This window comes from Geotrypetes seraphini, chromosome 8 (assembly GCF_902459505.1).
Source record: "Geotrypetes seraphini chromosome 8, aGeoSer1.1, whole genome shotgun sequence".
Taxonomy (NCBI): Eukaryota; Metazoa; Chordata; class Amphibia; order Gymnophiona; family Dermophiidae; genus Geotrypetes; species Geotrypetes seraphini.
The window spans coordinates 106,119,322-106,146,795 of record NC_047091.1 but is presented as its reverse complement, the minus strand read 5'-3'; the positions used below and the strand labels follow the sequence as shown (position 1 = coordinate 106,146,795).

Sequence of the window (27,474 nt, the reverse complement as noted above, 5' to 3'; positions counted from 1 at the left end):
TATACAGTGGAACCTTGGTTTACGATCATAATTTGTTCCAGAAGCATGCTCGTAAACCAAATTGCTCATATATCAAAGTGAGTTTTCCCATAGGAAGTAAGGGAAACTCGCTTGATCGGTTCCAACCCCCACCCCTCCGAGACCACCGGCACTGCTCCACCCTCCCCCCCCCCCCCACGTGAACCGGCATCCCCCGCCCGCCCAAACAGAAGCCTTACCCCCATCTGGCACCAGCATGCAGCCCACAGGACGTGCCGGTGAACGAAGATCCTTCCTCTTGCCTGGGCCTTGAACGGCTGCGCATGCTCAAGGCCTTCTGGGTCTCGCTCTCCTTCTGGCTCTCGCTCTCTCTGAGAGTGAGAACCAGAAGGCCTTGAGCATGCGCAGATGCTCAAGGCCCAGGCAAGAGGAAGGATCTTCGTTCACCGGCACGTCCTGTGAGCTGCGTGCCGGTGCCAGATGGGGGTAAGGCTTCTGTATGGGTGGGCAGGGGATGTAGGTTCGCGCGGGGGGGGGGGGGGGGAAGCGATGCTCGCAAATTGAGTCAACGCTCGGTTTGCGAGTCATGATTTGCGAGAATGTTTTGCTTGTCTTGCAAAACACTCGCAAACCGCGTTTTGACTGTATATAGTTTTTAAAGCGAACAATGCACTGAAACAGGTAGGCAGTTCCGGTCCTCGACAGCCGGAGCCAGGTTAGGTTTTCAAGATATCCACAATGAATATGTATGAGATGGATTTGCATGCACTGCCTCCTTGAGATGCAAATCTATCTCATGCATTTTTATTGTGGATATCTTGAAAACCTGACCTGGCTCCTGCTCTCGAGGACTGGAATTACCTACCCCTGCACTAAAACAAAGCAATGTGTCTGTTAAATTGCTCCTTTTGCTGTCTGGTGGTTCACTAATAATGCAGTGTATAGCCAGTCATGCCATAGAAATAGTAATAAACTTGTGTCCCTGTAGAAACAGGTTTCCATTCACAGAATATAGGAGCGGTATTCTTGCTAAGCAGTGTTCTTAATGCACCAGGAGTCCAGATAGTCTCAGTTTTCTTCAGCTGGATATTGTATCTAACTGAGGCTTTCTCTAGGCCCTCCTGTTGTTGAATAGTAGGCTAGGGTACACAGGATATTTGTCAAATGACAGTGCTTGGGTGACTCAGCTTGAAATAGTCTTAATTAGCAACATGGTAGCCCTTTCTGGAAATTCCTTTTTATGTGTGTGTTCTTGCAGAAGCCGACCACATTTTCAAAGATGAAGATGGAGATTAAGAAATCTCGTCGTCATCCGCTGGGAAGACCTCCAACTCGCTCCCCACTATCAGTTGTTAAGCAGGAAGCCTCAAGTGATGACGGTGAGTGTGCAAACTATCTAGAATGAGCTCTCCAGAAGATGATGCTCAAGTGTTAAGCTTGAGAGAGAACCTTTGTACTTTGCGGCTAGTTTGGGAGCATGAGTAAATAATAATACATACAATAGCTCAGAGTAGTGGCCTTCATTGGGCGGCAGGCACATATTTTTTAATAAATGAAGATATTAACGATTAGTTGTATAGGAGGGAACGTTGCATCATGTTCACAATACTATGTTTCTCTGAAGATTCCTCCAATATAATGGTACTAGAATAAGGGATATTTTTAGAAATCAGTTTTCACTGAGTTAGATAAGCATGTATACCCACAGCCCTGCAAGCAAATTTTGCAAGAAATTAATTGCCAAGTTTCTCTTTCAAGAATTGCTAGCCACGTGTGCTATGGGAAAGCTTTTCAGGAGCATTAAGCTTTGACACCTGGGAAATTGCAATTTTATCTTTTGGGGTTTGAGATTTTGCTTCTTGACAAATATTTTGTTCTTTGCGTACAAGTTGCTATGAATGGCATGCTAAGTGTACAAGTTTTCTCTGTCTTGCTTTCTCTCTTGTCTGGTCTCTGGTTTGGAGATTGACACAGGAGGTGTGCGGACAGGATACTGGGGAATAGGAGAAAATGCATTGTAATCAAAGCAATTAAAGTATAGTTCTGAGACAGGCTGTTAGGGTAGGAGTTGCAGGCTTCCTGTGGTTTCTCTCCAAGAGACACTGATCGATTTGCAGATCATGACTTCCAATTACTTGGCAAGGAAGTCGCTTTTTATTGCCCAGCCATGTCTGTCAATTTGTCTGGGTAAATGTCAGTTGTCCCTGCATAGCACAAGCTGTGACTGTTAGTGCTGCAGGCTGTTCCAGTGTCATCCTAGTGACAAGTCCATGTATACATGTGCAACTTTTCACTTCCTCTTTGCAGCCTGCCCCATGACTTCCAAGCTTATATTTCTGATTCAGTATAATTGTTTTTGTTATTGCACTCTTTGTTGATTATAGATTAAGTCCTAAAGCTTGTTCATTCTGGATGCTTTCTGCCTCCTGTAGAAGCTGTTCCGTTCTCTGGTGAGGAGGATGTGAGTGATCCAGAGACTCTGAAATCTTTACTCTCTCACCTGTGGAAGAATAAAGCACTAAACTTCATGACTGAGAGGAGATTCAATTCAGCAGCTGCTATGATTGAGCCATACTGTGCTATCTGTACTCTCTTCTGTCCCTATAATCAGGTAATGACTGGCTCTGCCACCTGCATAGTCTTTTGTCCTTTCAGCCAGGCATCACTGGTATAACTGCATCTCCCAGAGGAACGTGGAAAAAATGGTAACCACAGCAACACTCACCAGGCTCTGATCCTAAGCTTATAGTCATGCTATTACAGAATGGAAAATTTTGCTGGCGTTGGAGGTAAAAAAAGGGAGTTGCAATTAATTTATTCAAAGGCATTCCATTGGTTCATTTCATAGTCGTTGGCTTTTTATATGCATTAATTGGCTCTTTCTATGCATTTGTGTTGGTGTATATGTATGAGATGGATATTTGTGGTTTTACATAGCACGAACAGAAGCAAGTTGTGTGAATTACCACAACACGTAATAGATCTGTTGTGGCAGTTTAGGAGGAGGGGGTTTGTGAAAGTATGGCAGTGCACATTCCTGTTTTGTGTAAGTGTGGTAAATAGTGTGTTATGCTGTAATTCTTTGGGAATGCTTGGGAGTAGGTTTTGAGCTTTTTCCAGTCCTCCTGCAAAGATGAGAAATTCAGAAGTTAGTAGAAATTCCCTTTCTCTGGATTGTTGGTAGAAGGATGAGAGTAGATGGCTGCGTGTTAGCTGACACCTAGCTTCAACATGCATTGCATTTCTCTACTAAACGTAAGAAGTTGATCTTTTGGCATATGGGTTCTAACCACCTTTCTATTTAGTGATGTTGGGTACCTGTAGGCAGTAACATAGCAATGGTAGGAGGTGCTTGGGGTAGTGCAGCACCCTCCCCGCCCTCCTCTCCACCACCTGCTCCTTCTCCCTGCCACACTTGCATCCTCCCCTGCCATACCTCTTTAAATCTTTGCCAGTGTAAGCAGCTTCTCTGGCCTGCTGCTCACACCTGCGTTGGCTTTCCCTCTGACATTACTTCATGGCCCCACGACCAGGAAGTGATTTCAGAGGGAGCTAGGCCAGCATGAGCAGCAGGCCAGAGAAGTTGCTAGCGCTGGCAAAGATTTAAAGAGGTACGAGGAAAGGGAGAGCATGACCATGGTGTGTGGGGGAGGGGGAAGAGAGGTGCCGGCGGTATCCTTTTCCCAATTCCTCCTCCCTTGGGAATTATAGGCACTACAGACATTTAAATTTGTCACTGATCTTGTTCAAAGCTGTGGCAGAAAAATAAAAACCTATAAATGGTTTAATTTACGTTTCTTTAAAAAATAATATTAGGGCTACATTTCTTACAAAATATATAGAAAGTTATGTAAAATAGGTTTCATCAATCATTCCTGTGGCTTTTTTTCAGTATTAATTTTTCCCATCAGATGAAAAAGTAAATGATGCTAGGCATATCCAGGCTTGGACAGTTAACAGTAACAGCTCCATCTCACTAAACACATCAAGCCTTCCCTTGCTGGCTCAGTACACAGTGCTTGAAAGCGAGATTTGAGATGCAGATTTTCTTGGCAACTATTGCTAAGTGTAACACCGTGGATCAGATCTAATCCTGTAACAGGCATCCATTATGCATTATAAATAACCCAGGACAATTCTCAGAAAATCTCGTAGCCTATGGCAGAAGATCTGGCAGCAGACCATTTTCACCCAGCAAAGCCCTAGCTGTAAAATCTGCACCTACTTCCTTCAGTACTCTGATATATTATCTTATTTTTATATGCAGTATTTAGTAGCACCAGAGAAGTTAGTAGTTGTATAACCACAGGAAATAAAATTTAATTTAATTTAAGTCTGGCTGTGCCTTGGCTGGCAAGAGCTGTGATATATTTCTTAGGCAGCCTCTTCTGGGCTCTCACGTAGTATGGGCTACTCCCATGTTAAATGTCGGAGCAACCAAGGATGTATCTCCAAGAATGAACCTAGGTAGAAAAGATATCTTTAAAAGGTATTTAAAAATGTAATATTTCCTGATAGTGTAAGGGATATCGGAGAGTGATGAATCAATTGCTGCTTTAAATCTCAAGTGTATCCATAATGCTCCTTTTTTTTTAAGGCTAGTGTTTTTATATTATCAATGAATGAACAATTCCTGTTACTTTTGGTTGAACATTTACATGTCAGTATTCAAAAGCATTTATCTGGATAATAGCACCTTCTCTCTGGATGAATGCTGTAGCTTCGGCACCATGCGGATACTTCTTGGACAAAGTGGTGGGTAGAGCAAGGGCGATTCAGGAATTTGTATGCATAGAGCAGAAATATTCAGTCTATCAAGATAAGTTAATACTTAGCTGGACAGCAGACTGAATATTGCCACTATTCAGATAAATTCTAGAGATTCAGTGCCACTACATGGATAGCTGTTTGACTGCCACAGCGTTTTTATTTAAAAAAAATATATATATAGATGGATATATAGATATAAAGCTGACCTTGGCAGTTAAATATTGACCCATTGAAATTGTTAATGTATTGTGTGCACTTCCCAAAAATGCAATTACCCATGTAATTTCTCTTTCTAGTGCAATAGATGTGTCATTCTGGACAAGCGGGTTATTGGTGACGGGTCAAAAGCGCACGAGGACAAAGGCGCGCCGAGCGCGGACAACTGAGCACAGGACTTCATCGTGCCAAAGAAAAACTGTATTTTAAAGGGCTCCGATGGGGAGTGTTGGTGGGGAACCCCCCCACTCTACTTAATAGAGATCAAGCTGCCATGTTGGGGGAGTGTGGGGGGTGTAACCCGCCACATTATACTGAAAACTTAACTTTTTCCCTAAAAAACAGGGAAAAAGTTGTTTCCAGTATAATGAGGGGGGTTACAACCCCCCAAATTCCCCACAACGCCAGCGCGATCTCTATTAAGTAAAGTGCGGGGGTTCCCCACCAACACCCCCTGTCGGAGCCCTTTAAAATACGTTTTTTCTTCGGCGCGATGAAGTCCTGCGCTCAGTTGTCCGCGCTCGGTTGTTGGCGCATCTTTGTCCTCGCGCGCTTTAGACTATGAACCAGGTTATTGCCCAATATAGAAACATAGAAACATAGAAATAGACGGCAGATAAGGGCCCATGGCCCATCTAGTCTGCCCACCTTAATGTCCCTCCCCTACCTTTGCCCTGTGAATAGATCCCATGTGCCGATCCCATTTGGCCTTAAAATCAGGCACGCTGCTGGCCTCAATCACCTGTAGTGGAAGACTATTCCAGCGATCAACCACTCTTTCAGTGAAAAAGAATTTCCTGGTGTCACCTCGTAGTTTCCCGCCCCTGATTTTCAACGGATGTCCTCTTGTTGTCGTGGGACCCTTGAAAAAGAAGATATCTTCCTCCGCCTCGATGCGGCCCGTAAGATACTTGAACGTCTCAATCATGTCCCCCCTCTCTCTGCGCTCCTCAAGCGAGTATAGCTGTAATTTGTCAAGCCGTTTTTCGTATGGTAGATCCTTGAGTCCCGAGACCATCCGGGTGGCCATTCTTTGCACCAACTCCAGTCTCAGCACATCCTTGCGATAATGCGGCCTCCAGAATTGCACACAGTATTCCAGGTGGGGCCTCACCATGGATCTATACAATGGCATAATGACTTCCACCTTACGACTGACGAAACCCCTTCGTATGCAGCCCATGATTTGTCTTGCCTTGGATGAAGCCTGCTCCACTTGATTAGCAGACTTCATGTCCTCACTGATGATTACCCCCAAGTCTCGTTCTGCTACCGTTTTTGCTAGGATCTCGCCATTAAGGGTATAAGACTTGCATGGATTCTGGCTGCCCAGGTGCATAACTTTGCATTTTTTGGCATTAAAGTTGAGTTGCCATGTCCTAGACCATCGCTCCAGTAGGAGTAGGTCGTGCATCATGTTGTCGGGCACTGAATCTTCATCTGTTGTGCATTTGCCCACTACATTACTCAGTTTGGCGTCATCGGCGAATAATGTTATTTTACCTCGAAGCCCTTCTGCCAAGTCTCTTATAAAGATGTTGAATAGGATTGGGCCCAAGACTGAGCCCTGTGGTACTCCACTAATCACCTCCGTCATTTCGGAGGGGGTGCCGTTCACCACCACCCTTTGGAGCCTACCTCCAAGCCAGCTCCCAACCCATTTCGTCAATGTGTTACCTAATCCTATAGAACTCATCTTGCTCAGTAACCTGCGGTGTGGTACGCTATCGAATGCTTTGCTAAAGTCCAGGTACACGATGTCCAGGGACTCCCCAATATCCAGCTTCCCCGTCACCCAGTCAAAGAAGCTGATCAGGTTGGATTGGCAGGATCTCCCCTTAGTAAATCCATGTTGTCGGGGATCCCGTAGATTCTCCTCATCCAGGATCTTATCTAATTGGTGTTTGATTAGAGTTTCCATTAGTTTGCTCACTATCAATGTTAGACTCACTGGTCTGTAGTTTGCTGTCTCCATCTTTGAGCCTTTCTTGTGGAGTGGAATGACGTTAGCCGTCCTCCAGTCCAACGGGACGCTGCCTGTACTAAGGGAGAGGTTGAAGAGCGCGGACAGTGGCTCTGCCAAGACATCACTCAGCTCCCTAAGCACCCTGGGGTGCAGGTTGTCCGGCCCCATTGCTTTGTTAACCTTGAGCTTTGACAGCTCACCGTAGACACTGCTGGGCGTAAACTCAAAGTCACTAAACGGGTCAACTGAGACAACCCTTGTCTGTAGCTGAGGGCCGAGCCCTGGCGCTTCTCGGGTGAAGACTGAGCAGAAGTATTCATTTAATAGTTGGGCTTTTTCCGAATCCTTTTCCACATAGTCTCCGTCTGGTTTCCTAAGACGTACAATCCCGCCTGAGTTTTTTCTTCTATCACTGATATACCTGAAGAAGGATTTATCTCCCTTCTGGATGTTCTTTGCTAGAGACTCCTCCATGAGGAATTTAGCCTCCCTGACTGCTGTTTTGACGGCTTTTGATTTGGCCAGGTAGTCTGCTCTAGAGTCCTGCTTCCCTGATTGTTTGTAAGAGATGAATGCTTTTTTCTTCTCCTTGATCAGGTCTGAGATCTCCGCAGTAAACCACTGTGGCTTATTGTTCCTTCGCCGTTTACTTACTGATTTTACATAGCGGTTTGTTGCTTCTTGTATGGTTGCTTTCAAAGTCGACCACATGTCTTCCATGTTATCGGTTTCTTCTTGGCTTTGTAGCGTGAGCATGAGCCATATGAGCATGAGCCATATGCAGAAGGAATCCACTCCAGATTTTTTCTGTGATCGGCATATTTCCTTGGGAGCTCTCCTGCCACCTGCAGTTTTTCCATTCTGCATGTGAGCTGGAAGGAGTGTTTCTCTTCTGCTCTCTCCTTTTTATTATTTTATTCAGTGTTTTTAAGTGCTCAGAGATTCTTACCTTTAGTGTCGGCTCTGCCTGCATAGAGAAGAAGCAGACTGAGGTCTGCAGCTGACAGGCCGATTCCTGCTGGTACCTGTTAGCCAGCCTGCACAGATTTTTGGTGCTTGAGGCCACCCCGCTTACCTTCTCACCTGCTGCTTAGCATGGGTTTGAGCTAGAGAGTTGCGTGGGGACAGAAATCAAACCCGTCCCCGCCCATCCCTGGTAGAATCAAACCCATCCCCATCCTTACCCACTAGAAGTCAAATCAGTCCATGTCCGTCCCCTCTAGGAGTCAAACCCATCCCTGCTGGAATCAAATTCGTCCTCGCCCATCCCTATAAACTTAAGAAATAGTTATTTCATTTAATTATGCTACTGAATTAAAGGCTCTGGTAGAGACCCATTTACAAATAAGCAAAGTCGGTTTCTTAATTTGGAAATATTAATTGGGAAGAATACATACTTTGTAAACGGGTTTCTACCAGAGCCTCTAAGATAAATATAAAATATGAATACTCAGCTGATGAGGACCCTCAAGTTGTCAGCTGAGGACTTCCTCTGCAGTTGGCCGTGGGTCCCTTTTGCCAAGCTTGGCAAGCAGCAGTAGCGTCCCTGAGTCACAGATGCTGGCACCTCAGTGGCTCATGGATGCTGCCAGTGACTGCTGGGCTTGGTGAAGGGGAGTTCTGGCCATCTCTAGAGGAAGTCTCTGCTGGCGGTGTTTGGGGATCCCCAATAGCCACACAAGGGTCAGCAAGTACTTCAGCACTGGAGAAATAAAAACAGAAATTCATTTCCTTTTCTTTTGAACACAATACAAAGACATCTGCTATATACATTTACCAAAGCTAACATATTTTAGTCAATAAATTCCGTTTTTTTACCTTTGTTGTCAGGAGACTTATTTTTCCATCAAGTTGGTCCCAGTTTATTTTTTCCTCTTTCCCATCTTCTGTAAATTCTTGTGTTGCTGTCAGTTGGTTCCTCCTACCATGGTCCAGCATTTATCCCTCTCTCATCCCCTGGACCATGTGCAGCATCTTTCATACCTGTCCACCAGCCCCATGCCCAATATTTCTCCTTCTATCATCCCTCTCCAGCACCATGCCACATCTCTCCCTCCATTCCCTTCACCACTATTTCCAACATTCCTCCCTCTTGCATCCCTTTCAATCTGTCCCACTGTTCCCTTTCCACCACATTTCTCCCTCTCATCTTTCTCTTCCCTATCATCTGTACCTCACTCCCTCCCTATGACCAAAAATTCTCCTTTCTTCCATTCCCCATGTATACAACATCTCTTTCCCTCTCACTGACACACCCATGCCCAATTCTCCCTTTCTATTCCCTCCCCCCCCCTCAGCATCTATTTCCCTCCCTTCCTCCATTATGTCTCCCAAGTTCATGCTTTGTGTCCAAAATGCACTCCCTCCCTCCCCCCCTTCTGTGTCCCACGTTTCACGTTTACCTCCCATACATCTCTCCCTGCACTCTATAGCCCCCTCCCCCAGCCAGCATCCCTTCCCCTTTCCTGGTCCTCTTTATCTTTCTTTCCTTCCACCGGGTCTGTTCCGTCCCTCTTTCCATCCCCCCCCACCCTTGTTACCTCTGTCTGGACGCTCGCAGCGAGATCCCCCCAACTCCTTCTGAGCTCTTCTTCTGCTTTCTGGTGACGCCACTTCCTGTTTCGAGCAGAGCAGAGGGAATGCTCAGCTCCAGCACAATCACTGCAACCGCCAGATCTAGGGGGACAGAGAGCGACGCCTAGGTAACGTGGCCAGATGAGGGACGGAGGGGCGACGCGCTTGGCCTCTTCGCAGCACCCACTGGATGGGGGAGGAGAGGACTGAAAAGGACTGGAGCTGCGACTTGCTCGCCTGCACGCTGCACATGACTGACACAAAGCCTTCCCTCCGAAGTCAGCTCTGACATCAGGGGGATAACTTCCGGTCGGCTATGTGTGTGTGTGCAGGCAGGAAAAGACACCTCGGCGGGATCCTTGAGACCACAAGGGGCACCTCCACGGGATCCCTGCAACCCAAGGGGGGAACCTGTGGGATCCCCGTCATTCCCATGCAGCTCTCTAGTTTGAGCATAGGCTGTTTGACATCTGTAGGAGGCTCAGTGGTGTCAGGCTCAGCGGTGTCTCACAGGGTGCGTTGCATTTTTCACCTTCCCCTTTATGGTAGCACATCCGTCAGATGCAGGGGGAGTCTGAAAAACAGGTTTTTAAGGGTTCCTGCATATCCCCTATGTTCCCCCCCTTCAAAAATCCTAAATTCACCGATTTTTGACCATCTGTTTGTGCTGACTCCTGTGACTAACAAAGCACACCTGCCTCTAAGACCACAATTTCCAGATGAATCTATAAAGCCATTTCGTCAACCTATGTTATCTATGGGAAACAGTGCCCTGTTTCTGTTATGATGCCTTTGACTAGAAGTGTAGCTTCGTCGTGGGCAGAGGCTAGGTCAAGGCTCTCCAGCGGAGATTGATAGAGCTATGGCTTGGTCCACTCTGCACACATTTGCAAAATTTTACAGGGTGGATGTTGCAGCAAGAGTGGACTCTACCTTTGGATCTTCAGTGTTATGGGCCAGCACAGTCAACCCACCCTAACTTTCTGGTTCTGCTTTTGTACGTCCAACTTGTCCCGAATGACATACCTATTGCACTTGAAAAAGAGATTATGCTCTTTCCTTAATAATATCTTTTCTAGTAGATAGTTGTGTCATTCTGGACCCCCACCCTGACCTTCCTGCACCTGTCTACTGTCTTATTCTGTTTGGTCTTCTTCAAGTTTGTATCTTGGAGTTTGCAATCTCTACAGAGGTACTACCTGAGCACCTTTGATGCTTCTGTTGGCTATTCCTTGTTCATTGAGTGTTCAAGTGTTGTTATGTTTGAGCAGAACATTTGATTTGTTTTGGAAATTTCCCATTTTTGTCCTTATTTCACATAATTTTGATGAAGCTTTTGAGAGCCAGGGCCAGAAAGTGGCTTCTAGTGCAGGGTTTTTCAACCTTTTTACACCTATGGACCGGCAGAAATAAAATAATTATTCTGTGGACCGGCATCAGTCCGTGGGCCAATAGTTGAAGAACACTGGACTAAGTCATAGGCCATACCCCGCCCATCTCTATCCAGTCTCCACCCCAAACCCCGCTCCTATAATAGTATTATTGTATTGCACGTCCCGTGCCTCATCTGGAAGCCTTCCCTCTGACGTTGCAACATCAGAGAGAAGGCTTCTGGTTCAGGCGCAGGATGCCCGTAGGAGCCACTGCCCGTGGCTTTGTGCACTGAATCAATTAGGAAGAGGAAGCTGGCTTGAAGATAACGCCGCATCGATCACACCATGGACCGGCGGTTGAAGAACACTGTTTTGGGCCTGATGCAGGTGCTGGCCCTGTGGACTGGCAGGAAATTTCTGTGGACCAGAACTGGTCCATGGACCGGTGGTTGAAGAACACTGTTCTAGTGAACAGGAGTTGATTAATGTGATATTATGCTTGTTTTGTTTTAAATGTCTTCAATTATAAGCTGTAAACATAGATGAGTGCATATATATGATGGAATTGAACCTCCCAGTAGTCTTCATTTGTGGGAAGAAACTGTTCTGCAGAACTCTGTACAAGGTTTAGTAAGCTGATCATTCTTTAATGTGAATGGAATTTTTTTAATCGTTTTTTTTGGTGTATGTGATCTACTACTGTTAGTTGGCTGCAACCAGAAATTGACAAGAGTGTACCTTCCTGAAAGAGGAGGAGATAGCTAGTAGGGGCTGGAATGTCTTTTTTTTATTCTTGTAGAATTTTTCTTAATTTCTGATAATGCTCAGTTCAGCAACTTGATGTTTTTCGGTTCCAAAATGTATGTTTTTAAGAATACAATGAAGTCACAATCCCTCTAATCTCACTCATTGAAAAATGGATCACTAGATGGTGGGCTACACCAGCTTATGTTAGCCAATAACCACATTCTTCATTGATCCTTATTCAACATGATATTTAAATATAAACTTATAATAAATATTATGCAAACATCACTTCAAAAAAAACTCTTTAAAAAAAGTAAAACAAAAAAACGCTTAGCTTTAATAAAACTTGATTGAAATAACCCCTATCAACATGAGCAACTACATCAGGTTCGAGGTAACTGCAAAAACATACAATATAAGAATCAATTGTTCTGTATCACATTTTGAAGTTTAACAGCACTACCTCTTACTTATTTTTAAAAAAATGGGTTAGTATGTGAGCAGTAAGTTCATATTAGCTGCCAAAAAATGGTGTTGACTTCAGTGGTTCATTTGTTAAATGATGGGATATGACATCACTATTTTTAGGCAGCTAATATGAATTTATTTTTCTCACACTAACTTTTTTTTTTTTTTTTTTTAATAAATGGTAGTGTCACTAAACTTAAGAAAGTGATATGGAACCATGAATTCTTATATTGTATGTACTAGTATTTTAGCCCGTTACATTAACGGGTGCTAGAGTAGACATCTATTTTGGGGTTGTTGTTTTTCTTTGTCTCTTTCTCCTTGGATGCTGTCTGTCATTCTTTCTGTCTGTGTCTCTCCCTGGCCCCCTGTCTATCTTTCTTTCTGTCTCTGTATTTCTCTGTTGTTCCATGCCTGCCTGTCTCTCAGTGGCTCCTTCCTATGTCCATACTGTCCCATCATATGTCCTTAGTGCCCTCAGTGCCTCCTATGTCCTTAGTAGCCCAGTTCTTCCTTCCCATGTCCTTAGTGCCCCCAGTGCCTCCTTCCCATGTCCTTAGTGCCCCCAGTGCATCCGTCCTGTGTCCTTAGTGCCCCCAGTGCCTCCTTCCCGTGTCCTTAGTGCCCCCAGTGCCTCTGTCCTGTGTCCTTAGTGCCCTCAGTGCCCCCCAGTGCCTCCTTCCTATGTCCCCCTCACTGCCTTCCAGACTTTGACTTAACCCCACCCCCGAAGCCAGCCTGCCTGCCTCCCTCCCATCCCCTGTGTAGTAGACCCAATGAGCAGCATCTTTAAATTTGTACCCCCCTCCCATCCCCCCTGTGCAGTAGAACCGGTGATCAGCCTGTTTCCATCTTCCTCCGCCACCGTGCATCTGACCCCATTGACCCTCCCATCTGCCCCTCCCACAGCTAGATGACCTCGGCGTTTCGTTTCCGGCTCCGGGTAGGTTTGTCGGCTGCGCCTCTGGCTGGGTTGTGGGAAGGAGGCGGCCGACATCCGACTCGGGCTGCGGCGCCGCAGGAGAATCAGTGTCCAACTTAAAACCCGGAAGGGTTACCTTAAAATGTTTTCCGGGTTTGGCTGCCGCGGTCGACATCCGCCTGGGGGGGGGATGGAAGAGAGAGAGCGGAGAGGCGGCGACCGTTGCGTCTTTCAACAGGGAGCAGGACAGACCGTAAGGCCGCGCATGCGCACTTCCTATGTGTCGCTACAGCTCACGGAAAACTGGCGCACACATAGGAAGTGCGCATGCGCGGTCTAGCGTTTTATTATATTAGATGTTTTTGCAGGTAGCTTGACCCTGACACAATGGCTCAAATTTTGATGATATATTGGTAGGGGTTACTTCAATCAATAAGTGCTTTTAAAAATATATATATTTTGAAGAGTTTTGTTTTTTTTGGGGGGGGGTTAAGTTATGATTGGACAACATTTGTTAGAAGTTTACACTTAATTTTGTGTTCAGTATGAATCAATGAGGAATGTGATGATTGGCTAACATAAAAGTTGGTGTAGTCCACCATTTAAGGATCCATCTTTTTAATGAGTTAGATTGGAGGGGTTGTGACTTCATTGTATTAGTGATTACCCATCATCTGAGGAATTTAAGAAATCATACCACACACTTTAGTGGTTTTTAAGAATAATAATAAAGCTTCATGAGTATTATTTTGGGTCATAAGGATGAAAAATCAGTGCAGCAGTTTAGCATATTGTACTCTGGATGTTTACAATTTCATTAGGAATTGTTTACCCACAAAGAAATTCCCTTATAATTCAGTTAAATGAAAGCTTTGCATAAGTGTGTGTGGTTTTTTGTTTTGTTTGTTTGTTTTACCAACTTATCATATTTACTTACAGCTGGGCAAGGAAACAAACCGGGATACTCAGTCTCTTGGAGAGACCACTTCCATGATCTCAGCATCCAAGTGTGGACAAAAGGCAAAGCCACTGATCCCAGAAATGTGCTTCACATCCAGCAGAGGGAACATTGAGCCTCTTCCTGCCAACTCATACATTGACGAGGATGGAACCAGCCTGCTTATCTCTTGTGCCAAGTGCTGTATGCAAGTTCATGCTAGTGAGTATTTTCTCTGCGCCCCCATTATTTAGGTCGCCTGCCGCTGTCTAGGTCCTTGCTACCAAAACTGATTTGACAGCCAGCTCTACAGAGCAGTGTTCTATTTCCCACCAATACAGTTTGAGTTTTGTGTGCAACCAATATGAAATTGCTTTCATGGTTCGTTTTAGAGAGAGAAGAGGTTGCAGTACTGATTAGGACAAGTGTCTTTATATGGATCCTTGTAGTTAAATTGTAGATCCATCTCTGAGTATTGCTGGTTCCCAAGGCTTAGTTGTGTACAGTGACACTTTCAAGGTAGGGTGGGTATTTGGGTGGACAGGGTGGGAGAGGGAAGATATTTTCTTTACTTGTTAAGTTTTATTGTTGTAACACACGTCGGGCTTTTTTGGGGAGGCATATCAAGTACAGTAAAGTAAAACAAAGCACAGAAATCAGCATTGTTGGATCAGCTGCTAGAATACTGCAGTTTAACATGATATTAATTTCTCTTCAAATTTTTATACTTTTTTGTAGGAATGCATCTTCTTTTTACATAGCCAAAACAGAAAAAGAATACAGTGAGATCCTTTTAATTAATTAATAATCTACCAATACTCTGGAAAGCAAAACTTTCAAATACCGTAGATATACATAAAATCAAGACTCCACAGACGTGAAACCCTTCAGTAGTGATAACAGTTAAGAAATCTACATGCATATTACTGCATGCATTTGTGCACCTTTGCAAACAAACTCTGTTATGCTACACACATTTTTTAACTGCTGTACATTGCACATTACTCTGTCTTTTTTTTAACAGAAGTGATTCTTCTATGAGGCATGATTGAGGGCCAACAGCCTCATGTGGATTCTTCACAGTAGGCAAGGACTAGTATGTTTGCTGCCATTGCTCTGGCTCTCTTCAGGAGTTTTAGAAGCAGACAAGTGCAGTCTGTTCATAGCTTTCATTTGCAGTTGAAAATTTTGGTAGTTGCCTAGTTTCATATGTATTCGATCAGACCAGTTCTTATACATTGAGGAGTGGGGTATCCTGACCATAGAAATATTTTTGGATGTAAAGACTGCAGAATGAATATTTACAGTCCTGGCACTCACATGTTCTCCCTTCATGTTTTATCTCCTTTAATCTAATATAATAAAGCCCTAAGCCACGCATGCGCACTCCCACCTGCGTGCTCCCGTTTTCCGTGTGCTGTAGGGACCCGCAGGTAGGAGTGCGCATGCCCGAGAGTCTTGCCATACAAAGAAAATCACACAGCTTCATACTTATTTGATGGCCCTACAGTACTCTCTCCCTCCCTTCCTGTAAGTTGCCGTCACTGCCACCGTCATTCCCTGTAAGAACACTTGCGTGCGCCAAAAGGTGATGTTTTCACACTCGCGCACCAGTGCTCCCTTAATGTATAGACGCTGCCCCCGTCGTTGATTTCGTGCACTAGACTGGAAGTGATCCCTCCCCCATCTATAGCAGAGGAGGAAAAAAAATGGCTGACTGTGAAGAGGCAGATGGCGTAGGCTAGCGCTGTTTAGTGCTTGCAATTGGGACGGCGAGGTCGTCAACAAGCATGTTTTTTTTTTACATTCAAAGGCAGTGTGTACTGAATTGGCACGGTAGAACATCCCGAGGTTAGGTTGGTTGATAATCTCTTCAAGTGCCAGAGTTAGCGAGGAGATAGATCGGCATCTGCCAAATGGAGAAATGCCGGGACAGAAAGGATGGAGACCCGCACCTGTTGCGACAGATCCTGCACATAGTGAGGCAGAGAGGTGATTTACGTGGCCACTGAAGCCGAGAAAAACGGCGGAGGGTATACTGTATTTCGGAACCCGGGCAATAGCTGTATTAAAAGAAACCTAAAACAACACATATACTAAATGCAAACCACTTTTGATTGAACTTTTTTTTTTTAAGCTTTTTTCTTTAGTGCCCTCTTTATCCCAACTTTCACCCCGTTTGCAGACACCCTTCTAGGACCAGCCTAAAGGTATCTGATCTCTTAAGCGAACTTTCAGCCATGGGCCCATACCCAAGTATAGCGCCAGCCTCTTCCTTTCCTTATTCTCTCCTTCAAACTCAACCATCAACCACTACCTTACCCCCCCTCTCCCCCCCACACACATACACACACACACGTATCAAGCATATCTCCTTCTTCACCCTTTTCATCGAGGCATGATTTGGGATGCAGCACTGGCATGGCAGAACACCATCTCTAAACAAAACTCAACATAGCTGGCATGGGACCTTGCACATGTTCGATGCTGGTAGCATCCCATCCTTTCCAAACTTCCTGTTGGAGGTTGAGCACCAACTTGAGCCATGCAGGTAATCAAAGGCGTCATGCTGACCATGATAAGTTTTTTAGACTTTAGAGCTGATGGCTGCCCCACCAGTGCCAAACTTGGTGGACATGTGGTCAACCTGATGGTAGAGCTAGCTCTGCACCACTATTGCCCTTACACAGCCTTACCCCCTTACATTGTAGAAATTTTTTTCTTATTCCACAATCTAAAGTTGTTTAGGAAATTTCAACTTAAAATGTGCCTTGACCCAAATTAGAGTCTTTCTTACTATTTGGGATCTTTAAGCTGTTTTCTCATTTTCCTCTAAAGTTGGGTAATGATTCCTCACTAATTTAGTTTTCCATTACAAAACACAGATGCTCAAAGGAACTTGAATGGATGTTAAATTTTTAAGATCTGTGGGTCTATGTAGAAAGCTCTAGGCTAAAGCTCAGTACATGGTTCCTTAACACTCATAAAACATTTTGGTGTCTGGTGCAGTAACTAAATAGTATGTGAAAAAAGTACATACAAAAATATGCCTTAAGATGGAAGAGCATGGCAAAACTATATTTTGTGCAAAGAAATGCATCAGCATTCAGTTGCATGTACATACATATATGCATGAGTAGAACAGAGGTCTCAAAAGTCCCTCCTTGACGGCCGCAATCCAGTTGGGTTTTCAGGATTTCCCCAATGAATATGCATGAGTTCTATGTGCATGCTATGCTTTCAATGCATATTCATTGGTGAAATCCTGAAAACCCAACTGGAAGACAGACACACACACACATATTCTAGCACTCGTTGATGTAACGGGCTATAAGACTAGTAGATAATAATAGGCAACTGTTCATAAGTTTAAACAGTGACCAGTATATCTCTCAGTACCAATCATTAACAGTCCTCAGCGACACCACCAGAGACTCAGTACATTCATAGTCCATGGCTTTAAGTGTCCTCTCTTCATCGGACCCTTTTAAACTATATTTTTACTTATTTCACTTTTTAAATTTATTTTAAGTTAATGGTTCAACTATATATATATAAGTACTTAGCTTGGTGGTCAAAGTGCAAAGATGTTAAGCCAACATGTTTCAGCTATTACGGTTTTCTCAAGGCAGTAATCCCTTCCTGCTTATGGCAACTGTTTAAGACCACAGCCATCATCCATAGATGATCCATAGGATGATGGCTGTGGTCTTAAACAGTTGCCATAAGCAGGAAGGGATTACTGCCTTGAGAAAACCGTAATAGGTGAAACATGTTGGTTTAACATCCCTGCACTTAAACCACTAAGCTAAGTATATAATATATAAATATATATATGTGTGTGTGTGTGTGTATATATATATATATATATTTATATATATATGTGTGTGTATATATATATATATATATATATATATATATATGTGTGTGTGTGTGTGTGTATATATATCAGTGGTCTCAAACTCAAACCCTTTGTGGGGCCACATTTTGGATTTGTAGGTACTTGGAGGGCCACAGAGAAAATAGTTAATGTCTTATTAAAGAAATGACAATTTTGCGTGAGGTAAAACTCTTTATAGTTTATAAAACTTTCCTTTAACAGTTAAAAGGAAAGCTATATAAACTATAAAGAGTTTTACCTTATGCAAAATTGTCATTTCTTTAATAAGTCAATAACTATTTTTTCTGCAGCCCTCACATTTAAAGTTTAATATCTTTCCTTTCTCAAAACTGACACATTTCAATAACTATATTGAAAATAAAATCATTTTCCCTACCTTTGTTGGCTGGTGACTTTATTTTTCTGTGCTTTTAACTATGTTTCCAGGGCCTTCTTGTCCTTTTACTGTTTTTCTCTCTGTCTTCACTTTCTGCCTTGCATCCATCTTTGGCATTAACTTAATATTCAATTTTTCTGCTTTCTTTTCAAAATCTACGTTTCCATGTCTTACCTTCCCTTCCTACCTCTTTCTTCTTCCGTCCTATTTCCATGGTCTGACATCTCTTTCCTTCCTTTCTCTCCCTCCCTCCTTCCTTCCTTTCCCCTGGTCTGGCATCTGTCTCCTTCCCTCCCCTCATGCCCTGGCATCTCTCCCTCCCCCTCTATGGTCTGATATCTCCTTTCCTTCCCTCCCTCCCATAAACTTGGCATCTCTTATTCCTCTCCTCTCCCTTGTCTTCCTTCTCCTTCGTTCCCTCTCTTTCCCCAATTGGATGCAACATAAACAGAAGCAGCATTTCCCTTCCCCCTTTCCTGTGCAGGAGAGGCATTTCTCTTCCCCCTTCCCTCCCTCTCCCTTTCCCTATGCAACAGAAGCAGCATTTCCCTCCCCCCCTTTCCTGTGTAGGAGAGGCATTTCTCTTCCCCCTTCCCTCCCTCTCCCTTTCCCTGTGCAGCAGCATTTCCCTAGGGTCCTCCTTTCATATGCAGCAGAGCATTTCTCTTTCCCCTCCCCTTCTGTTCCCCTTCCTTGTGGAGCAGCAGCATGTCTGGCCAGCTCCCAGTCGATCGTTCTGTTCAAAGTCGCGGGTGGCGGCTCCTCGCGAGGTCCGCACCTGCGTCGATGCAGGAGTGGATAGCGCAAGGAGCCGCCACCCGCAGCTTTGAACGGATCAATCGACTGAGCCGGCCAGACACGCTGCTGCTCCACAAGGGGAGGGGGAAGAGAAATGCTGGTGTGGATGGTGCTAGGAGCCGCCGCCGGCCGCAGCTTTACAGTTGATCATCGCGTCCAGACCGCGGGCCGTAAAATAGCACCTGGAGAGCCACATGCGGCCCATGGGCCGCGTGTTTGAGACAGCTGATATATATATATATATATATATATATATATATATATATAGTTGAACTATTAACTTAAAATAAATTTAAAAAGTTAAATAAGTAAAAAATATAGTTTAAAAGGGTCCAATGAAGAAAGGACACTTAAAGCCACGGTCTATGAATGTATTGAGTCCCTGGTGGTGTCGCTGAAGACTGTTAATGATTGGTACTGAGAGATATACTGGTCACTATTTAAACTTATGAACAGCTGCCTATTATTACCTGTTGAGTTGTTGATTTCTTAGAAAGTTAGTTTTATAGAAGATTTGAGTGCCTTGGTTAATTGTATTATCTCCTTTAATATCCTACAAGTCTCTTTTGTGTGGGAGCTATTGCTAAACCCAGAGACTCCCCATACTTGCAGACATGAGTAGGAAATCAGTGCTGATATTTGTCTGTTCCACACAGCTTTCAGTTTCATAAACCCTACAATTAAAGATATCAGTTTCCATTTCAAGCTTATTTCCTTAACAGTTTTCCCTGTTCCCAGTCACTGTTGCACTGAGAACAGCCCTCCTTTGTCACTGTTTTTGCCATATCTCATTCTCTTGAAGGGAACTTGAAATGCAGAAGACAGCTGTAGGCTTTTCAAATTGATTTTTCTTCTGCATTACACTTCCTGGGTTGACCAGTCTGTTTGCTGAGGTATATATTTGAGAGGATTTGTAGAATCATGTCAAAAACCACAAGCATCAACTTTAAATACAGGAGTATAGAGATTTCTAGGAAGGTAAAATCTATGATCGGGTAAGACAATGTGTGAATAATTCTTTTTTTCAAATGCATTGTACATAAAACACTGCAACCCTTAAAGATAGGCTCATAAATGTGCCAGCTTCAAGGTTTGCCCATTTATTTAAACTGGTGTGAGCTTCTTGGCACACACAGTCAGTAAGACACTGCCATAGCGCAGAGGTGACCTGCTTGAACTACTGGAAAGCATCTGCTATGGCTGGGGCAAACGCACATGAATTGAAGGACTCTTTTACAGTGCTGGATAGTAACTGGTTACAGTATCGCTAAGTACTGTAATTAGTTACATTTTAGATTATCAATGTAACTAGTTACTTTTTGATAAGAGACTAAGGGCTCCATTTATGAAGGTGCGCTAGCGTTTTTAGCGTGTGCTACAATGCTCCGTGCGCTAACCCCGCACTACACAGAAAATACTAACGCCAGCTCTATGGAGGCGTTAGCATGTAGCACATGTGGCAATGTAGGGCTCCTTCATAAAAGGAGCCCTAAATTAAGTAACTAGTTAATTTATTTTAGTAACTACTAACAAAATTTACAAGTTATTTTTGTGTTACTGTTTACATAGCATGCAAAACAATTGATGACAAATTTCCATTTGTGCTATTTTACTCAAGCTTCAAATTCAACTTGTTTCTCGCCACAGTTCATTACTGTAACTACCTATGTACCGGCTATACATGGTGATAGCCAGCCAAATGGGCTCTACTGAACTGAAAGATTTGCTTCTTAAAGGGCTGGACTGTTTTTGCATACTTAAAGGGACTAATTTGCAAACTTATTTGCATGTACTATTATTAGTAATAAAAAAGGGTCTCTGAAGTGGCTAAGGGGCCCTAAACACTGGGGAGAGAACCCCAGAAGGAGGAAACGGAGCCCCGCTTCCAAAAGGAAGCCTCCAAGGACTACTGTGGACATAAGATATTTTTACCCTGAGATAAAAAGGAGGCAGTAACAAAGACCTGTGGATTGGAAAAACATCTTGTCAGAGTCCTGGGAAAAAGGAACTCTCCAGGCGATCCTTGAGGGGATAAATGCTGGCTATCATAAGATGACAGACGACCTTCAGAATAAGCTGTCACTTGTGACTGAAGTCTACACAACAGCTGATATATGGACTTCCCACAACAAAAGCTTTTTTGGAGTTACCGTACACTAGATCGAGATCAGCACATTGGAATGAAAGTCTGCAGCATTGGCATGTTAACATTTGCGAGGATAACATACTTTCGATAGCTGATTGCGGCCAAACTCGAGAAAATCCACTCCAAATTTCATATCACTGACAAAAGCTCAGTCCCCATCCCCGCATATATTCAACACCAAAGTGTATAATGTCTGTTCCTCTCCAGCACCATTCGCCCGGTTCAGCAGCCCCCTCCCTCCCGCCACAGTCCAGCAGCTCCCTCCCTTCCTTGCCCTTACCTTCACTGGCTTACTTTAATTTTTTTCTTAACAAGCAGCCAGAACCTTGAAGTTGCGTGCGGCTTGCGGAAAGTCCTCCTCTGATGCAACCGGAAACAGGAAGTTGTGTCAGAGGAGAACTTTCCGGCAGCCGCACACAACTTCAAGACTCCGGCTGCTTGTTAAGAGAAAATTAAAGTAAGCCAGTGAAGGTAAGGGGCAGGGAAGGAAGGAGGGAGATGCCTGGTCCGCGATTGGGAGGGAGGGGGGCTGCTCGACCGTGCGATCTTCAGCGTGATCCTCAGTTAACTGCAGGGACAAGGCCATTCACCGCTCCAGGAGGCGGTGAATGGCCTTCTCCCCATACCTGCGGCGACCATTTTGTTTATGTCCCCGTTTCGGCGGGTTACCCATGGGTAACAGTCACCGTGTCATTCTCTAGTGGTTGTGACAACAGATGCCACTCTGTGGCTAGGGAGCCCATTGCAACTGTCATCCCATTCAGGGACATTCGACACCCTTTCAAGACAATTTGCTCTGGTGAATTTGAGGATGACTCTGGAGGTCCAGATTCTCAAAACAAAAATCTGCCTTTAATGTGCTTGCTAAATAGGCTCCAGCTGATTTAGCATACACGTATTTTAGCAGCAGATTATCAAAACGGCTTAGGGGGTCTTTTCCAAGTTTTCTAGCAGTCTTCGATACTTCCATGCAAATGTAGTACAACCAGGTCATAATATTGAAATAATCACTCCAAGTGATTCTCTATAATCGCTGAATGATTCTCTAACCTGGTTCTGCCACATTTGCATACAAAATTTACCAACAGGTCTAAGCTGTCGATTGGCTCAGGCACTGACAGGAAAGTAAGACTTGACAGCTCAGACCTCCCCCCCCCCCCAATGCAAATTAAAATAATAATTTAAAAAAATCCTCAAATTGAAGTTAAGCAGGAGATGCCCACTCTCTCCTGCCTTGTCGTCAACACTAACCCCAAACACCCCAAGCAGCGAGAATGATGCCCGATCTCTCATGCTGCCCAGAAACACATCCCTCAGTGTCAGGAGAGATGCCCATGCTCTCCCGCCACCACACAACACTTCCCCCTTCCCCCCCTCCCTCCGCAGTAGGGGAGATGCCCAGTCTCTACAGCTGCTAAGAAACATGCCAACCCCCCTCAGCAGCGGGAGAGATGCCCACACTCTCCCAACACTATGCATTCTACCAGGAGTAGGAGTATGGCCGCCTTGTGGGCCGAAGCTAGGGTGATCTCTCCTGAGGAGATTTGTAGAGCAGCTACATGGTTCACTCTGCACATGTTTGCCAAATTTTACAGAATGGATGTGGCAACAAGACAGGATTCTGCTTTTGGATCCTCAGTTTTGAGGGTTGGCGCAGTCAGCCCCCCCCCCCCACACACACAGCTTTTTGGAACTATGTCAAAAATGTCTCACCTATTGCACTGGAAAAAGAGATTCTTGGATGCCAGTTAGCTCTTTGGGGCCTTGAAGAATTCTGTATATATGTTCAAAGTGCATGCAGGGGTACTTCTGATGCTTTTATTGGCTGATGGCTGTTGGTTGTCTAATGTTTCTTGTTTGAGCAGAACAGTTGATTCTTGGGAATGTTTCCATTGTGGCCCTACTTGGGTACTAACTACAGTTGGCAGTAGAGATCTCAGTGAATACAGGAGGATCAGAGAAAAAAAAATCCTGAGTGGATTTCTTCTGCAGATGGCTTGCAGCCATTGGGAGATAACCCACTTCTCTAGAATGTCTCGCTTATCTACTGGAAAAGATATTATCAAGGAAGGGCATAATCTCTTTTTAATGATTGTTTGGCCAGAAAGGTATTGAGGTGTTCCCAAAAAGAAATGCTTTGCAAACCAAGCACAGAATTTTAAAGGTTATACTGAATGAAAATGGAGACATTTCTTGTGGGGAAATTACAGTATGATTTGAGAATGGTTTGGGAGTTAAGTCCTTGGATGACTCGGATGGTTTCCTTTTTGAGTTCAATTTCCTTTTGATAAATATTGGATGAGTTTTCTTTATGCTTTTGGATTGCAATGTATATTGTGTTGCCTGTTCTTGACATTTTCTTATTTGAACTTCATTGTAAGTTAATATGGATTAATTAGAAATATTTAAACAAACAAAGAGGAGGGAGTGTGTGATTCCTATGTTTTCCTTTCAGTTTGAACTTCCTTGTAATAACTTAGATTATTACTGCATTGGTGGAAGGGTGTGATACAAGGGACCATACACATTAATCGGGAGACTCTTTTCTTTTTCAGGAAAGGGAGAGGAGTTGGTAGTGTTAAGTCTTTTTCCCTAGTTGTAAATATTCTGTTCTGTGTCTTAATTGTGCTAGGTTGCTATGGGATTCGACCTGATCTTGTGAGTGAAGGCTGGAGGTGCTCACGATGTACAGCTAATGCATGGACAGCAGTAAGTACTTATGCCTGAACTGGGACCAGAGCCTTAAAGACTGCAAAAATCATTGTGCCAGGAAAGCAAGACACTTAGGGCTCCTTTTACAAAGGTGCACTAGCGTTTTTAGTGCACCCACTGGATTAGCACGTGCTATCTGAAAAACTACCGCCTGCTTAAGAGGAAGCGGTAGCAGCTAGCGCGCACGGCATTTTAGCACGTGCTATTCTGCGCGTTAAGGCCCTAACGCACCTTTGTAAAAGGAGCCCTGAGTTGGTACTGCTGATTTAAATGTGCTGGATGGATTCTGAATGATAGTCGTTTAAATCTGCCCCTGGAAGTACATAAAATCATTAGCCCCTGCTGAGTAAGTCCAAGGTCCATTGCGTCCTGTATCCTCACAGTGGCTCGCCTGAGTCAAATACCCAGCAGATTCCAAATAATAGAAATCTATGAGCCTAAGATTCCTCATGGTGAAGGGAGAAAGTAGGTGGTGGTTGTTATTCTCATGAAGGTGTGTTTTCCCTACAGGACTGCTGTCTATGTAATTTGAGAGGAGGTGCACTACAGATGACAACGGACGGGAGGTATGTGCAATTTATCTGAGGAAAAAATACCTGCTTGTTTAGATCATCATTTCATCACGCTTGCATCTCTAATGAATGGGACAGCACGCGTTGTAAATTCTTTCCAAGTTTTGTGCTATTAAATGCATAATGTGGTTTATTTATTTATTGCTCATATTAGGTGGGTCCATGTTATCTGCGCTATTGCAGTCCCTGAAGTCCATTTCCTTAATGTAATTGAGCGTCATCCTGTGGACATCACTGCCATTCCAGAACAGAGGTGCCAGCTGGTAGGTGTTCATATGAATATATTGCCACCAAGGAAAGGATCTGACACATGAAGTACAAAAGTAGCCAGTCCTGTTAGGAAGGATAGAAGAAATGGAAATTGATTCATTTGATAGTCTGCTTTGCAAAAACTGCACAAAAGCAGTTTCAAAAACAAAAGATTCAAAACATCCTAAGTAGACAATATGAAATTTCAGAGAATTAGTGCAACCCTTTTCTAACCTGTAGTATTCTGTGCATAGGAGATAATATAATGTGATAGGGCTGGTGTGAAGGGGGGTGGATATCCATGCTGTTAATATTTATATTCAGCTTATTTGTGTTTGTGAGGAGTTGTCTAAACTAAAGATAGACAAAGTGATGGGCCCTGATACTTTACATTCAAGAGTACTGAAGGAACTTAGGAAAGTTCTGGTAGCTTTGCGGGCTGACACTTCAATGCTTCTCTAGAGTTGGGAATGGTACAGGAAGACTGAAGAAGGGCAGAAGTCCCTCTCCACAAAACTGGAAGTAAGGAAATGGTAGGGAACTACAGGCCAGTAAGTCTGACTTCTGTGCTAAGTAAATTAATAGAAATGCTTTTAAAACAGAGAATAGTGAAGTTTCTAGAATCCACTGGATTATAGGACCCGAGGCAAAATAGTTCATTAGAGCTAGGTCTTGTCAGATAAATCTGATCAATTTCTTTGACGGGTAACCAGAGAGTTGGATAGAGGGAGAGTGCTAGATATAGTGTATTTAGATTTCAGCAAAGCCTTTGACACTATTCCAGAGAGGTGTCTAATAAATAAACCAAATGCCTTCTGTATGGACCCCAAAAGGACAGAGTGGGTTAGGAACTGGTGGAGTGAAAGGTGATAGGAGGATAATGGTAAATGGGGATCACTCCAGGGAAAGGAATGTTACCAGTAGTGTGCTGCAAGTTTGGTTCTTGGGCCTATTCTTTTTAACATTTTTGTAAAGCAATATTGCTGAAGGGCTGTCTGGTAAGATTTGCTTCTTTGCAGATACCAAAATCAGCAGTAGGGTAGACACCCCTGATGGTATGCATAACATAAGGAAGGATCTGGCGAAGCTTGAAGAATGGTCCACAATTTGACAGCTAAAATTTAATGCTAAGAAATGCAAGGTCATGCATTTGGGCTGCAAAAACCTGAGAGAACAGTACAGTTTAAGCCAGGGTGAAGAACGTTTGTGCACAAAAGAGGAATGGGTCTTGGGTATGATAGTATGTGATGATCTTAGGTGACAAAACAGAAAAGGCGATGGTGAAAGCTAGAAGGATGCTTGGGTGCTTAGGGAGAGGAGTGGCCAGTAGGAAAAAGGAGATAATGATGCCCCTGTATAAGACTCATTTAGAATATTATGTACAATTCTGGAGACCACATCTTCAAAAAGATGTAAGCAGGATGGATGTCCAGAGAATGGATACTAAAATGTTCATAGGTCTTTGTCATAAGGTGTATGGGGGACAGATTTAAAGGTCTCAATATGTTTACTTTGGAGGAAAGGCAGGGGAGGAGAGATATGTTAGTTATTTAAATATATCTATGGCATAAATGCACATGACACTAATCTCTTTCAATTGAAAAGAAACTCTGGAATGAGGGGGCAAAGGATGAAGGGGAAAGGGAAAAAGACTAAATAGTAACCTCAGAAAATACTTTTTCACAGAATGGTGATGAATTCATGGAACAGTGTCTCGGTGGAGGTGATAGAGATGAAAAGTACAGTATATCTGAATTCAAGAAAGCTTGGGACAAGTACATTGAATCTCTAAGGGATATTAGATGGCAAGGATAGGCAGACCAGATGGGCCTTAATTTTTCTATGTTTCTAAGAAGTCTTTGATTTCCAGAGAATACGGATAGGCATGACCATATATTCTTTATGCACAGTCTAATACTGTAAGAGAACAGCTGCCACAGTATATTTTATCTTCTATCTCTACAACAGAGAATGCATGTTGTAGGGAGAAAGGAGTGATGGAGAGAAACATAATCTTGCATTTTTTTAATGCAGAGACTAGTGCACTGTGCCAGGCTTCAGATGGAAGATAAGCAAGTGTCTTCTCAGTGTAAATTTATTCTTTACACAAATGTGGCTATAAGGGACTTCCATTTTTCAGGTCAAGTGATTGAGCATGTGAGATTCTAGTGATAAATTTACCCAGCATAAGCATCTCTTTATGGATCATCTGACTTGTACAGGCTGAATGATCTTCATTGCAGCATCTTCTAAGAATGGATTTTAAAAAAGCAACCTCTTTACACCAAACTCACTTGCTCTACTTACCTGGGGCCTCCCATTGGGAGCTTATTAACCTTCTACTTGCCTTCATGTCCAAGGAATACATCAGCGGAGTGGCATGCATTTGACTTTTAGTATACTGAAAGCAGTGTTTGGCAAGGGCCCAGCACCATGGCCCGACAAATGCACGCCCCTTCAATGGCACAATGTCAAATGCGCACCAGGACAATGTTGCCCCATCAATTGCACTCCATACAGCGGATACTATTTTGTCTTTTTGAGGGTTATGAAGTAACCCTCTCTTTTGAGGGGGGAAACACCCCTTAAAATATTCACTTGGTATCTAGTGTTAGGGTAAGGTTTAGATGACGATTTAATCCTTATCTAAACCTTACCCTAACACTAGCGTAATTGACGGAGCGCAATTGTCCTGCACTCATTTGTCGGTGTACCGCCCAGCACATAGTGCTGTAGGTTGGCAAGCAGTTGATCAATTTGTGTATAAA

At 43.7% G+C, this 27,474-nt stretch overlaps 1 protein-coding gene across 4 annotated transcripts in view; it reads left to right on the top strand.

Annotated features, from left to right (window-relative positions):
- The window catches only part of KDM4B (lysine demethylase 4B), a 354,261-nt gene that overhangs the window by 275,997 nt on the left and 50,790 nt on the right, over positions 1 to 27,474 (top strand). For 3 of the 4 annotated variants that reach the window (XM_033955335.1, XM_033955333.1, XM_033955334.1), the window contains exons 12-17: positions 1,223 to 1,358; positions 2,412 to 2,590; positions 13,955 to 14,174; positions 23,806 to 23,882; positions 24,396 to 24,451; positions 24,612 to 24,720. In XM_033955335.1, coding sequence (XP_033811226.1) covers positions 1,223 to 1,358; positions 2,412 to 2,590; positions 13,955 to 14,174; positions 23,806 to 23,882; positions 24,396 to 24,451; positions 24,612 to 24,720 — 777 coding nt within the window. The remainder of the gene's footprint in view (positions 1 to 1,222; positions 1,359 to 2,411; positions 2,591 to 13,954; positions 14,175 to 23,805; positions 23,883 to 24,395; positions 24,452 to 24,611; positions 24,721 to 27,474) is intronic. The other variant, XM_033955336.1, reaches the window with a different exon arrangement.